The sequence below is a fragment of the Bidens hawaiensis genome, unplaced genomic scaffold (assembly GCF_021521415.1).
Source record: "Bidens hawaiensis isolate Kalapana, Puna unplaced genomic scaffold, B.hawaiensis_p1.1 tig00014658_1, whole genome shotgun sequence".
Lineage (NCBI taxonomy): Eukaryota > Viridiplantae > Streptophyta > Magnoliopsida > Asterales > Asteraceae > Bidens > Bidens hawaiensis.
In genome coordinates, this window is record NW_027492282.1 from 288,560 (window position 1) to 303,851 (window position 15,292).

The following is a 15,292-nucleotide window of genomic DNA, read 5'->3' on the forward strand; positions in this document are numbered from 1 at the left end:
GAAAATTGATTAATGACTTTGGATGAGAAGAAATAAAGGATGTTGACGTTTCGATACACTAAGATTAAAAGTTAAAGAGTCAGATCATAGCCAAGAGGTTGTGGGTTCTGACCTTGTCTAAGGTAAAATTAAATATTCTGTCGTTCAAAAAAAAAGGTTCACTTCTTGAAAATGTATAATACACTTTTCAATTATAAAGATATGAGCAATATAGATTACTAGTTTTTATCCCCTGTATTACGGGGTCGTTTTATATTATTTTTTTAATATTTATCTATTTTTTGAATTTTTATTTTTTTTATTGTATGAAAGTTAATAATATTCTTATGGTTTGATATTAAATTGTTTCACAAACAAATGAGATGTTATAACCTGATTTAAAAGCTATATGAGTTTGATGAGACCCAAGACATGTTTATTTTTTTTACTATAAAATTGGTTTTCTAATTATAAATAACATATATCTTTTTTAAATAAATTAGATATTAATTTTTAGTATTTCCTACTTTATAGGATTTTTGTATCAAATATTTGGTGAGATTTAATTTAATGAGATATTGTAACCCATTTAAGAAATATATGGGTTTGATAAGACTCATACCCGTAAATTCGGATCAAATACATGAGAAGTCTTCATTTAAAAATCAAGCAAATCCGGTGACTCCAAAAAAGGGGGAGCGACCACATCGCGACACATAGGATTTTTATGTTTTCGTTTATATATATTATTATAGATAGATATAGATTTGACTATGTATAACTTTATCAAATTACTTTTGCGTATATGACACTTGAATCTCACCCGCACGATACTTGTAGAGATATACATTGCATGTAATAATATACTCAAATCGTAATATCATAAATAAATGATATGCGAGTCTAGTTAATTCGAGTAAAATATATTTGCTAATTTAGTAACATCTAAAACGGATTTACAAGCACTACATAGGACGAATTCAACAATCAACATTAATAAAATAAAAATGTTGCAAGTGATAGTAAATCGAAGGATATACATGCTAATGAAGTAAATCCATAGCTAACCATTTTAAGAAGCAAATAAACATATATGTGGAGAAAGTAGAAACAATGCTTAATTAACAACAATAATGGAAGATGTGAATTAAGATTTAAGTGTAACGGTCCCAAATTTAACTAATTCCCTAATTTCAATGTATATGGTCTAATATTATCTCTGCAATTCACTCAAGTGCTAGAACTTGGCTGCATATACAGACAAATCGATCATGTCATTGTTAAGGACAAGTTGACCACTCGCAGGCGCATGAACAGGTGATGGGACGTTTTTTACGGCTGTCACTGTATCTGACTGTACAACTTTTTTCTCTTTTTCGAATTTCCCGTGTGACGTGGCAGTCACTGGTTGGATGATGTTTTTCTCTCTCTACTGTTCATATAGCATTGCATTAATTGCGATTGGTATAAATAGTGGGAGTTATCTTCTATTTGAAGTTTTATCGTCTTTATTCTCTAGCCATGTTTTTGCTTTTCTCTCTGATAAAGTATCAAACTTTCTTATATGTCGAACGTTCAAACAGAGGTTGACGAGATAGAGATTTTATGGGATTATTCTGACTATGAGAAGTTGTTAGAGACTTATGGTATTCCATTAGAGTGGGAACCAGAGTTCCCAGGCCCTGGTTCAATAGCCAGTTTCCCACCTCCTGGGAAAATGGCTTTGTATTCTGATTACTTTGTTCATGGGAACTTCCGTTTACTTATAACGAAATTCCTTGAAAAAGTGTTAACCGTCTATGGGATCCATATATCCTAACTGCATCCACGTGCTATGATGCGAATTCGTCACTACGAGTTCGTATGTATAACACGTGATATTGTACCTCATGCTGACCGACTTCCAGTTTTTTATCGTCTTGTTAATCGTAATGGCTGGTACGTATGTCAAGAAGTTTCCGATCGGCGTATCGGATACGAAGTTGAAAAGCTTTCTACGGACTGGCGGAGCAAATTCTTCTGGATTTCTGAAGACGTTATTCCTTTATCTATGATCCGCCGTCTGGTAAATTCTGCTCTCCCGGATGTTGTGACGGCTGCTCACGAAGGTCGTGACTGGTATCGTATTCTCATGACGGAACCAACACCTATGCGTGCATTGCCAGAGGAAGCCCTAGTGTGGGCAGGCATGAGCCGTTTGTGGCCGTCAGAATTATGGAACCTATTTTTGTGGACCTACATGAACGTAAGTTATTTGTTATCGTGTTTTTTCTTACTCGAGTATTCTTATAGATCAACTTTTATGTTTTCAAGTTGGAGTTCCATGCTTAATGCCCTTTTTGAGGACAAAGGGTGTGTGCGTAAAAGCATCCGCGAGGCGGGGGATCAACACATCCTTGCTAAGACTAAGTCTCGATTCCTTTTTCCAAAAAAGGTTCGGGCTGAGCCTATCACTACGGATGCCACCTTCGAAACAGGTGCGTATGTTTTAAACCCTCCTCCCCTTACTGCTGTTACTTCCGGCGGAACGATTGCCATCTTATCATCTAGTGATGATGATGAAGATGATTCTCGGTTTTCTGCTTCGGGATGAGGAAGAAGATTCTGATGAGGGTGCTTCTGAACTTTCCTTTGTCTCATCTTTATTAGCAGAATTGGAGAAAAAGAGAGCTTTTGCAGCTTCTCAGACGGAGCACACAAATGTGAAGGTTGTGGATACTGAAGCGGGGCCATCGATGAAAAAACGAAAGGTGCACCGTCCCAAGAAACCACAATATAGCCTTTCTGACCGCATTGATACCGTTGAAGGTATGTGTCTCTCTTCAAATACTGTATTCTTTCTATGAGCGTTTGGCTAAGTGTAGCTTTTTATGTAGATCCATTGATCTTTAGTGAGGATATATCTGAGAAGCTACCTACGCCAACTCCTCATATTGAAAAACCATCGTCTCCTTCTCCGAGGGAAGATGCTGAGGTTAATCTAACCACTCCGCCGAGTGGCCTTAATGTAGAAGGTCAATCGACCCTTCCTCCCAGTGAGACTGTTGTGGAAGACAGGGTGCCAACGCCGCCAGCTGATACTGCGACGGAGGAAATTCATACCCAATCTGGACGTGATACTCGTTTTGACTATCTGTTTCAGGCTGGGGGTGGTACTGGCGAGCAGGAAAACAACCCTGTTGTTAATGAGGAGGGTTTTCGGACTGAAGAATCTCCTCCTCGTCCTCCTCCACAACAACATTTTTCTACTCCAACTCGTCTTAAACCTTCGGGTTCCCGTTATTACGGGGATACGGGTCTGGGTAACACACATGAACTGTTTGTCCCTTCATGGGGAATTACTAATGGGTCTCGATTTTCTCGCCCTGGAACTTGCATGGATTTTCTCGAACATTGTATGCCACCTACTGAGATGGCGTATCAACGCGATCTTTCCCGTTATGATTTTCATACCAATGTGGCCTATCACCTGGCCAATGCTTTAGCCGGTAGCCAAGAAGTCCTGAGTGAGTGGCGCACCTTAGGCGGGAAAGTGGGAGAGGCTCGGCGGGCCACTGAGGCTGCCTAGAAAGAGGCTGAGGAGCACCGTATTGCCGCCCAAACTGCTAAGTGGAAGTAGGCTGATGCGGAGAATGCTCTTAAGAGCGAGCTAGATCGTAATGCTAGCTCCGCTCGCCGATGGAAAGAAGCTTGTGAGAAGCAAAATGCCATCCGTGAAGCTAATCGGGCAAAAGCCCAAAAGGACAAAGATGACTTAATCCGTGCTCAGGAAGCCAACTCTGCATTGGAAAATCAAGTGGCCCTTCAGGGTGCCCGAATTCATGATCTTGAGGCGGAGCTGAAGTTGCAAAAAGAGCAGGCCAAACTTAAGGATCAGAGTGCTACTGAAGTTCAAGGTGCCTATGACTCTCTTCTTCAAGCCCATGAGGAAGCTGTCGTGAAATCAAAGGAGTTCCAAACACGGTCAAACGTGCGGAGCAGGACCGTTAATGGTTCCTTACTCGGGGCGTTGATGCTGTAAGTTTTCTATATTACTTGTTATTTTACTCTCGCTTTTTGATACTGGGAACTTAAGTTTTTGTCTTAACAGGTAATCCGCCATATCAAAGGGAGTAAAGAGCTGAATGATAGTTTCGCCAATGTGATGACTGCTTCTTCTTCCCTTGGGCGTGTTGCGGGCTTTCATGAAGGAGTGAGTTACACCCGAAGTAACCGTACATTCAAAGATCATCCGCTTTATGGAGTTGATGTTAAGCAAGCCCGAATTACGCGGGTAAAAGAACATTACGATCTAGTGTTCCCGCTGCAGCACATGCTTCCGGAGTTTGCGTCCGCTGATGACGGCTTACAACTCTTGAAGATCTATCTTGGTGAAGAGTCTGAGGACGATTCTTCGGAAGATACCTCATCAAAGGGTCCAGAAGGTGAAACTTCCACAAATCCGTAGAATGGATTCGTAGGTTTTTGTAACTTGTAACCTTTTCTTTTCTCTTTTTGTAATTATTTTTTGAATAATGAGAAAAAAATCTTATCTTCTGTGAATATCCTTTTGTTCAAAGAAAATATCTTTTTAGAAGATATTTTTGAAATCTTCAATATTTTGAAATATTTGAAAGTTTCGGATAAATATGCTGATGTGGCGGAGGGAGAAATTTCTTGAGGGCAACTGATAAGACGTGTATGACGTCGTTGACAGTCTGGTTGCACTATCTTGAATTTCCCGCCTGACGTGTCAGCCATCTGGTGGTCCGCGGTTTCTCTCTCCTCTGGCACTTAATGGATCGCATTTATTGCGATGGGTATAAGTATGACCCTTGTGATTTCCATTTAAATCTTATCGCTTTCAGATTTCTCTCAAGCAGACAAAACTTTTCATCATTCTCTGAAATTTCTTCCCCTTTTCTGTGATTTCTTAATTTTCTTGAAATTGAAATGGCGAAAGAGAAGAAGAATACCCCTACTATCAGCGACATTGTCGTATGCCTTAAAGAAGAGGACTATAATGACGTCGTTAACGTTTACGGATTAACGACGGAGTGGGAGCCGGAGCGTCCTGCTAGTGGTTCTATCGCCACTAGTCCTCCTCCGAATAAAATGGCTGTCTACGTGGATCATTTTACCACGGGGAACTTCCGGGTTTCGATTACCAAATTTGTCGGATCGGTCTTAACGACTTACGGGATTCATCTGTCCCAGATCCATCCCTTTGGGATGTTGAGGATTCGACATTTTAAGTTTTGTTGCCAAACTCATAACCAAGAACCGACTGTTGGCATGTTTGCCGTTTTTTATAAGATGACTTTTCGCGATGGGTGGTACAGTTTTGCACCCATCGAAAAGAGGACCATCAGAACGGAATGGCTCCGCAGTCTTCACGGCTGGAAGCCCAAATTTTTCTAGATTCATGAGGACGTCATTCCTTCAAAATGACCAAACGCAAGGCGGACGCCCCCATGCCTGTGGTCCCGCTAGTGCCCATAAGGACCAAGCGTGGTATAAAACGCTGACATCTACGTCAACTTCCCTGCGCCCAATTCATGAAGGGGCAATAGTGAGTGCCAAGATGAGCTGCTTGTGGCCATTTCCAAGTCTGGAACCGTATTACAAGGAGACCAACAAGAGTAAGTTTGTTGTTATCTCTGTTTTGTCATTAAGCATTTTCTAACTTTGTTTTTTTTTGTTTTTTTTTGTGTGTAGGTGAAGGTTCCGCCTTTAGTACTTTGTTGGATCGCGAGGGGGTATGATGGTGCGACGTCCAATCGATACGAGGGATGCGCCTTTCCTTGAGCGCACCCGTTATAATTTTATATTCCCCCACAGCTTTCCGCCCGGAACCTAAAGTTTCTGAGGCGATGTATGCCAAAGGTGAGGCATATGTTAAAGATTGTATCCAGAAAGGTGAGGGCATTTTGAAACCCAAACCTATGACTGCTCTTTCTTCTAGCGGAGTGATTGTGCTCTTCTCGTCTAGCGAGGAGTCGTCACTTTGTGAAGAAGTTTGTTCAACTGATTTTAACAGAGCTGGGGACTCATCTGCAGGTCTTACTCGTCAACGTGCTGCGTCCCACCAAATGGCGGAGTAAGACGATGCTACCACTGTAGCAGAAGGTAAGAGACCTGTTGCTGAGGACGTCACTTCTGAGGGTGATCGTCCAGTTGTTGATGCAGGTTCTTCCAAAGTGGCGGGCAAGAGCAAGGTTAATCCCGTAAAGATTATTTCTAAGAAGAACAAATCTAAAAAGACAAACCCTTCCGCCTTGGGAGCGCGCCTGGACCAGCTTGATGCTGAGGATCCTTCGTTAGGTATGCAAAGTTTACCTTACGTTCTCTTTATTTATTTTTGAGTTGGAATATTTCTAACCCACTGTTAATGGTCTTTAATGAATCTGGATAACCTGTCTGAAGGTATTTCCTGTTTAAAGGATTCCCCTGTTCGTCCGCCACCACCGCCTCCTAATACCGCCGAGGACCCGGTAGTTGTGACGGATGATTCGCCTTTGAAGGGTAAGGGGGTCGACACGACTGATCATGCCAAGGTGTCGCCCTCTTATAATGTTCACCGTTTTAGGGATCAAGGGGGGATAAGCACGTTCCCTTATGCTTCCCAAACTTCCCCTACTCATGAAGAGGAAGACCCTACCCCGCATCAACCTAATTGGACCTTACGTCGGGATTCTACATTCCGTGACATGAACACATGTTATGAATTTCTGCGGGAGGGTCTTCCGCATGGTGAAAAGGAAAGACGTCGCCTCAGCGTCCGCCAGGAGTTGCTGAACTCTCGTACTTACTATGTGGCAAATTCTATTTCCACTACCCATGAGATAACCAGAGACTGGCTGGGGATGAATGAAGAATGAGATGAACTGGCGGCCTCTGCTTCTGATGCTAAAGAAGAAGCCCTTAGGGCTATAAACGAAGCTAGAGAAACCGGCCAAGCCCTGGAGGCGGAGAAGGTTGCTCGCTCCGCAGCCGAGGAAGCTAAGGTTGCCCTCCAGGGACAACTGGAAGAACATGCCAAAGCAATGGCTGAACATGCCAAGTTGATTGGGGCTCTGCAGGCTGAATCAGCGGCCAAAGACAAGCGTCTTTCTAATCTTAATGCCAAAAACTGTGACCAAGCTTTGGAGTGCGCTGGTCACAAGATGGAGCTTGTGTGAGCCAAGGCAGACCGAAAATGGCTATTGGCAGAAGCTATTCCCAAGGTACGTATTCTATTATAGCCACAAATAATCTAAGTGTTTAGAGTTATTTACACTAGATGATTTTGACATGTCATTGCTGATGTCCGGGCTAGTGATGAGCTTGGGAATTGTGTTGCTATCCTTCTCAAAGCTTGTACGTCACCAGCCCAGTTGCCTGGTGCACAATGTGCCATTGCTTGAACTTCTACGGGCTTGGGTTCGAACCCGATTTCACTCACTCAAATTTTGGGAAACTGTAACATCCTAAAATTTATAATGTTGAATAAAGGAAGTTATGTTTAGTGATTTCGCGTAATTAATTAAGGTCGGGTAAGGAGCGGACCATGGACTTGGATTAATTGAGATGGGTTAAATGAGAATGGGATCTAAGGGATATAAATATCCCCTAAACCCAAAATATCTTCATTTCCATCTTATCCTTTCACACTTCCAAAACACACACACACCACACACTACAACCGCCGGCCGGCCGGAAGAGAGAAAGGCGGCAGATCCGAGGGAGAGAGAGAGAGATTAGTTGTGATAACGAGTAAACAAGACCCAAACAAGCTCAAAAAGGTATGATTCTTGATCTTTGAAGTTTAAAGATCCGAGCTTTTAGTGTATAAACGACCGAAAATGGTCGGGAAGCGTAGTGGGTGATGTTGGACCGTAACAAGGGTGTTAAAATCGCTCGAAATGTTGGACAGAAACCGAAACAGCGGCTATCTGGGCAACTTCGCCCTCATATGGGCAACTTCGCCTTCAAAGCGATGAACTTCGCCTGCAAGCCAAGTTCGCCTGATGAACTTCGCCTGCAAGCTAAGTTCGCCTGATGGCAACTTCGCTGTAAAGCTAAGTTCGCCTAACTGGCAACTTCGCCTGAAGCTAAGTTCGCCTGATGGCAACTTCGCTGTAAAGCTAAGTTCGCCTGATAACTTCGCCTAGAGCTAAGTTCGCCTGAGGTTTAACTTCGCCTAAAGCCAAGTTCGCCTGATAACTTCGCCTAAAGCCAAGTTCGCCTGATAACTTCGCCTAAAGCTAAGTTCGCCTAAGGTTTAACTTCGCTTAAAGTCAAGTTCGATTAAAAAATAAATTAAAAATCTAATGAAAAATGTGTTAAGACAGTTAATGGAAATAAAATTTTTCCAAGCTGACCTGGCAGCTCGACCCCAGCCAGGGGCTCTGCCCCTTGGACCCTGCTAGGGGCTGCCGCCCCTAGACCCCGCTGCCAGGGGCGCTTCCCCCGGACCCCCGTTCGTTGTGGGTCATATAAAGATAGAAATACATTATGAGAAGTGATAGTTAATTGATACGTATACTTGTTATACAGTCAGCCGTGCACAACTGAAGAAAGGGATTACGATTAACGGTGAACGTAACCGTGTTCAGGTGAGTTTCTAGCCCCATTTATGTGTTACGTTTTCGGGGCTGTGTGCATACTCAATATGTTTGTTAATACACTTATCCTAAGAGATAAGTGTATGCCTTATGTGGATAATGTGAAATGTATGAATGATTGCTTGATGGTACGTGAACGATCTTCGGATATTGCACGTACTGTCAGGTTGTAACGCTATGTATAAGGTAAGTATGTTATGTATGTTTATGTGTATGAACATGATAGGGATAATAGAAGAAAGAAATGATAATGTATGGTTGTATGGTTACGAAAAGGGTACCGAGCCCTAATAATACTCGAGGTATGATGTATGGTTGTATGGTTACGAAAAGGGTACCGAGCCCTACTAATACTCGAGGTATGATGTATGGTTGTATGGTAACGAAGAGGGAATCGAACCCTACTAATATTCGAGAACTAGGGAACCAAACCCTACTAATATTCGAGGAAAGAGGGTACCGAGCCCTAATAATACTCGAGGAAAGAGGGTACCGAGCCCTAATAATACTCGAGGAACGTAGGACGTAATGCTCTTTATAACGTAAGATATGAAAGTAAGTTAATACAAAAGAAAGTAAGAAAGTATGAAAGTAAGAAAGTATGAAAGTATAAAAGTATGAATGAAAGGATATAATTTTATATCCTTTCATAAGAATCAGTCATCTGTTAAAAAACCTGAAAGTGGAAGAGTGAGGAATCCCAAAAGTGAACTACTTTCATGGTAGTACTTCAGTTATTCTTATATAACAGTTTGATTCTTTTGAACTAAAAACTGAAGCTTAGTTATTAAGTATTTTAAACTACATGTTTGTATGGTTTCAGGGTGGAGGCTGAGTCATTGAAGTGTTTATCAGCCAAATATTGTCCTTTAGTTCCTTCTCCAAGGTCAACAATTGCAGTAGCGTTTTGTGCAGATGGCAAAATTCTTGCTTCTACTCAGTATGTTATTGCTTATTAGTAGTCTTTGTTTTCTTCTTTTCAACTTGTAGTTGTTATACTTACTGAAGTCACTTGTTTTTTAATTTGTTAGTGGTGATCATACTGTTAAAATAATTAACTGCCAAACTAGAAAATGTGAAAACGTTCTGACTGGGCATCGCAGAACTCCTTGGGTGGTAAGGCATTAATTCATTAGTCACTATTTATGTTATTGTTAGAATTTGTTATGGTCTTTTTTTCTATTTATGTGCTAATTATGCCTTTACAGGTTAGATTTCATCCATCGCGTTCAGAGATACTTGCAAGTGGAAGTTTGGATCATGAAGTTCGACTTTGGAATGCAAGTACATCAGAATGCATCGGGTCTCGTGATTTTTGTAATCATTAACCATATTTCCTCTCTTCTTTTTCGAGAACAAGTTATATTTTATTAAAGAAAATCCTTTTTTATTGTCATTTGTATAACACAGTTTTCGATATGCATATGTGCATGTTCTTATATATGTGTTCTTGCTTTGTGGCAGACCGCCCTATTGCTTCTATAGCTTTTCATGCTGAAGGAGATTTTCTTGCAGTTGCTGCAGGGCATAAGGTGTTATCGAATTTTATATAAATAGTTATATAAATTATTGAATTTTATAGACATGTTAGAATGCGTTCAAAATTATTAAATTTTATATAGTACAAGAAGTTTGTTATTATAATCATAATCACACCCTTAAGAAAAAGCGATTTAAGAGGTTTTATTCATTAATAATACGCTAGGGGTGACCTGTTCGACCCCTTTCTTTCTAATTCAATTCGACTCATGTACATTTGATTAGATTGACATTAGTTTTATTTCTTTCTTTATTTTTCAGTTGTATTTTTGGCATTACAATAATAGAGGAGAGGCTAACTCACCTGCTATTGTATTGAGGACAAGGCGCTCTCTTCGTGCTGTGCACTTCCATCCACATTCTGCTCCATTTTTGTTAACCGCAGAGGTAAGATTCTTTTCACGAAGGGTCATGTAACAAAATGGGTTAAAACATGCAGTTTTTTGGATCACTCAAAACGGCTCAGGTTGACACAAAACACTTTCTTTGTCCATTTCTCAAAACTGTTTATAAATAAAAGTTCATTATATATGATCAAAAACTTCGTTTTAAAATGTGCGATGCGCTCCAATGCGTCTTAATCCAAAAAGCCAATGCGTGATGCGCACGCATCACATATACATTCCGTTTAGTTTTAAAAAATACTTAAAATTATATTTTAACTCATTAAATTTTAAATGCTAAAAATAAGAGATTAAAGTAAATAAAGTAAAAACTAGCTATAGTACCACCAAAGAAGTCCTATGTATAACCAAAATAAGTTTTTTTTACCAAAGAGGCTTTATGTGTACATGTAGTCTATGTCTAAGGTACAAGTAATCTATGCAGGAATTCACTTTAACTCAGAAATGTGCGCATCAGACTGCATCACGCATTATGCGTTTTAGAGCGCATCATCCTCGCATCATGGAATTGGAGCCTATCGTATCATGCGCTCCTGATGAGCGCATTTTAAAACCAAGATCTCAAAAACTATATTATTACAATATATTGATAATCTGATATTTGACTTGTATTTTAACAGGTTAATGATCTTGACTCTTCCGATTCTACAATGGCACCTGCAACATCTTTGGGTTATTTGCATTATCCTCCTCCATCTGTATATATGGGAAACATGCATTCCATTGATCGTTTAAGTTTAGCTGGAGAGTTACCATTGATGCCTGTACCTCTCTTCTGCTCTCCTCATCCAAATCCTGATTCAACGCCCCACCTACAAATCGCCAGTAGACCCGTTGGCCCGGTCAACACACAATTAGAATCCTCTGATCGACTTCAAGTTCTTGCAAGCGCAACAGAACTGTATGAACAAATTATGGCCTCTAGCATGGATACTTCTGGTGGCGGGCCCACAGACGAGACTAGGCAAGTAATTTTTACAGACCCTGTGTGTTTGGAGTTACCCTTTATGCAAGGATGGTTAGTTGGTCAAAGCCAGGCTGGCACTTCATCGACCACATTGCCATCTGAGTCAGCCGAGGTGCCATATGGTTCAAATGGTGCATCGACATCTGCATCACAATATGATGGTGATTCATTTCCGATAACGAGTCGAATACAGTCTCAACTTTCTGCATCATTAACCGCAACTGCTGCTGCTGAATTACCTTGTACTGTAAAGCTAAGAATTTGGCCTCATGATTTTAAAAACCCGTGTGCATCTCTTAAAGCTGAAAGATGTCGGTTAATAATACCACATGCAGTTCTTTGTAGGTAAGGTTTACAGGCAGTTGAAGTGTATGAACTGAACTATTGTATGGTGAGATGTTGGTTTATGTTGCAAAGTGTTTGAACAGTGAAATGGGGGCCCATTTTTCACCTTGTGGGAGATATTTAGCTGCTTGTGTCGCATGTGTGCTTCCTCAGTTTGAATCCGACCCGGGATTACCAACCCAACTTCTTCAAGAACGGGCTGCAAGTTCGCCAACAAGGCATCCGCTTTCTGCTCGCCAAGTTATGTATGAACTTAGGATATATTCACTTGAGGAAGCAACGTAAGAATCAAATTTCTAAGTTTTTAATATTTTTTATTGTAATCTGAAAAATTATTATCATCTCATGTAGTTTTGGTTCGGTGCTTATATCAAGGCCGATTAGAGCTGCTCATTGTTTAACATCCATTCAGGTTATTTACTTACAAATTTGAATCACTGTCATTAGTCAGATAATCTTATAATAACTTTTAGGGCAAATACTATATAAATTCATATACTTTCTATATTTTCTCATAGAAGTCCCCTATAAAATATTCAACATATTGGTTTTTTATGTGCAAAAAATCATTGAGGGACTTTTACGAGAAAATATAACTATAAAAAATCATTGTGTTTTTGCAGTTTTCGCCCACTTCTGAGCACATATTGCTTGCTTACGGTCGACGTCACAGTTCTCTTCTTAAAAGCATTGTTATTAATGGGGACTCCTCATTATCTATTTACACCGTTCTAGAGGTAAATTCGTATTTAACTTTGCACATATCATCTCTTGAGATCATTATTATGCTAAATTGAAGATCTAGTGTACATGTTCTTTATAAGTTATATGGTTATTTACACTTTGAAATTGGGTTTTAGGTTTATAGGGCCTCAAATATGGAACTTGTGAGTGTGCTTCCAAGCGCAGAAGATGAGGTCAATGTGGCTTGCTTTCATCCTTTTGCTGGTGGTGGTCTTGTTTATGGAACCAAGGTCTGCATGTGGGCCCGCCTCATTTTTAAAAGTGTTTGAAGTCGACCCCTGTTTTGACTCGTGTTAAATATGATTTGTTTCAAATGATGTTTGCAGGAAGGCAAGCTTAGAATTCTTGAGTATGACGGTACTCATGCTACCAGGCCTGATCACTTTTCTGAAGCACAACTACAAGCAGTTGAGGTAGAACCGTAATACAGGTTGTCTGAAATTCTTAATACTTCAGTTATACGTTTTTGTTTTTGAAACCCGTCTTTTCTTCAGTATTGGTCCTGTTACTGGAAGTCTGAAATTAGTTTTTGTTTTTTTAAAGAAAGTAAAAGTAATATCATTAGTTTCCACATAATGATGACTTTTTATGCTTATTTTATTTACTGTTAACATGGAGGGAATATTGTGCATTTTCTTATTGATGTCTGAATTTGTACCTGTTTGATATATTGAGGGTATTATAGTAAAATCGACGGCTTTTCTTCACTTTCTCTCAAACAAGTTTAGCAATTACAAACTTTTTAATTCTGTAGGTGCAAATGATTGAATCTTTTGGTGATATAGTTTTGTATTTGATTATGTTGCAGGTTCAGGCATACGCTTAGGAATGTTAAAAACACCCACAGTGAGATTTCACATCTGAGGTATATTATCATAACCGAATAATTTCTTTTTTACTTTGCATAATTCGGTAGTTAAAATATTCAACTAAAAACACAAACACACAAACACATGTAAAATTATTATAAAACTATAATACATGGTGCTCATTTCTCTTTTATCTTTTAAGTTATGACACTAAGAATTTTTTTTCAAAAATTTTAAAATAAACAGGCCTGGCTCGTTTTTAAGATAAATTTAAACCGACGAATTTCATGTTGCATTACAAAATTCACACTCATAGCGTAAAGATGTGCTTAGACCGTTAGTTAAACACAAAACGCCCCTTTTAATGACGATGAAACGATTGACCTTGTAGGTCAAAGTGAGCACTTTCAGTTTTATATTTGCGGAATCAGCGCCTAGTATTTTGAAGGCAATGCAGATGAAGTCAGGTTCACCGCTTTTTGTTATTTTTTTTACGCCTCACCCATTCTGTGCATTATACAGTGAACAGTAATCACCTTGTTGTATACCTATAAGGTAGTCATTTCTAATGGCTAAAGTTGTATATCATTGACAATACTTGCAATTGTAAACATTTCTTGGTCTTGGTCACTGTTTTAAGTCAAGAACATCCAACTTTTGAGTTTGTGTTCCAAGACACATCAATGAAATGAAAAAGATTGATTTTTCAAGAATGGTTGCATGAACCCATGAGTCATGTGTTTTAGGTCATCCCAGTTTATATTTACTTATGAATATTAGTTGAGTTTAGTGATTTAGACAACTTCAATACATTTTATATACTTCTCTCCCATTATCAATTAACCAACACAGATTTTTATATATTTAGCTCGAGAATAGAATAAGCAAATAAATGAGAATAATCAAAGAGATTTAAAATGAAATTAATTTCCTGTTTAGAATTCATAGTTATAAAAAAAAAGCTAAAAATCAAATAATTAACTTTAATCATGTCAAGAGTTATCACCCATATGGGTAAAAAAAAAAGATACATCATGAATATCCTTAAACAAAGCATTCGTTGAATGCTGAGTGCTTCACCATTCTATACCAAGCAAAAAAACATTAGGAATCAAAAAAGTCGAAAATCGGGCCTGTCCCTACAAAACCAGAATCAAGTGAGTAGTCACCGAACCCCGAGTCAATAGGTGGGTCATCACAAAACCAATGATACTGATGGTCAGCTAACCCACCCACCAATGATGAGTTGTCTGTTGAACCTTGGCCCGTACCGCCATCTTTCAAATTCTGAGCTTCATTACGGGTCAAATCTGAAACAGTCTTACCAGGAGCATGATAACGGTGGCACCGGGTGGGGTATCGAAGGAAATGGTGGGGCCGATTGGTAATGCGTGGCTCCCGGAAACAGGTTAAAGTTTGAATGATTGGAGACTTGAGGTTGTTGATGATTAACAGATGCATTTGGTTGTACAGTACCTAAAGATCTATTGACATTTCCAAAACTGCCCCTAATTGGGTTTTGATTGGCTGTTGGTGTATCCGTAACGACATCTGTTTGCGCAACCGCTCGTGCAACCCTGCCGCATTTGTTCGTGCAACCGCAACTGTCCGTGCAGCCCTAGCTGCATCTCTTCGTGCAACCGCAACTGCTCTTGCAGCCCTAGCCGCCTCTCTTCGTGCAACCGCAACAGTTCGTGCAACCCTAACCGCACCTGTTGGTGCAACATTAACAGCATCTGCTGGTGCCACCCTAACCGCACTAGGTGCTGCCACCCTAACCACACCTGCTCTTTTGAAAACCGGTTTATTAACCGTAGAGCCGAGGTTAAACTTCTGGTGAGTCCTAATTAAAGCTTGAGATGTCGAATCAGGACGTGATTTGTTTCTTGATGTAAATGGGTTGTTTCTCTGGTGTTGAAG

The 15,292-nt window shown here is 39.9% G+C and overlaps 1 protein-coding gene across 1 annotated transcript; it reads left to right on the plus strand.

Annotated features, from left to right (window-relative positions):
- Positions 1-9,185: 9,185 nt before the first annotated feature.
- On the plus strand, positions 9,186-14,268 carry LOC143547180 (uncharacterized). Its single transcript, XM_077038664.1, has 14 exons — positions 9,186-9,286; positions 9,388-9,504; positions 9,596-9,680; positions 9,773-9,881; positions 10,029-10,096; positions 10,365-10,490; positions 11,128-11,819; positions 11,903-12,100; positions 12,171-12,231; positions 12,443-12,556; positions 12,680-12,793; positions 12,890-12,976; positions 13,372-13,428; positions 13,764-14,268. Exons 1-13 carry the CDS (start codon positions 9,186-9,188, stop codon positions 13,387-13,389), a joined length of 1,890 nt encoding a protein of 629 aa, XP_076894779.1. The 3' UTR covers positions 13,390-13,428; positions 13,764-14,268.
- Positions 14,269-15,292: the final 1,024 nt, after the last annotated feature.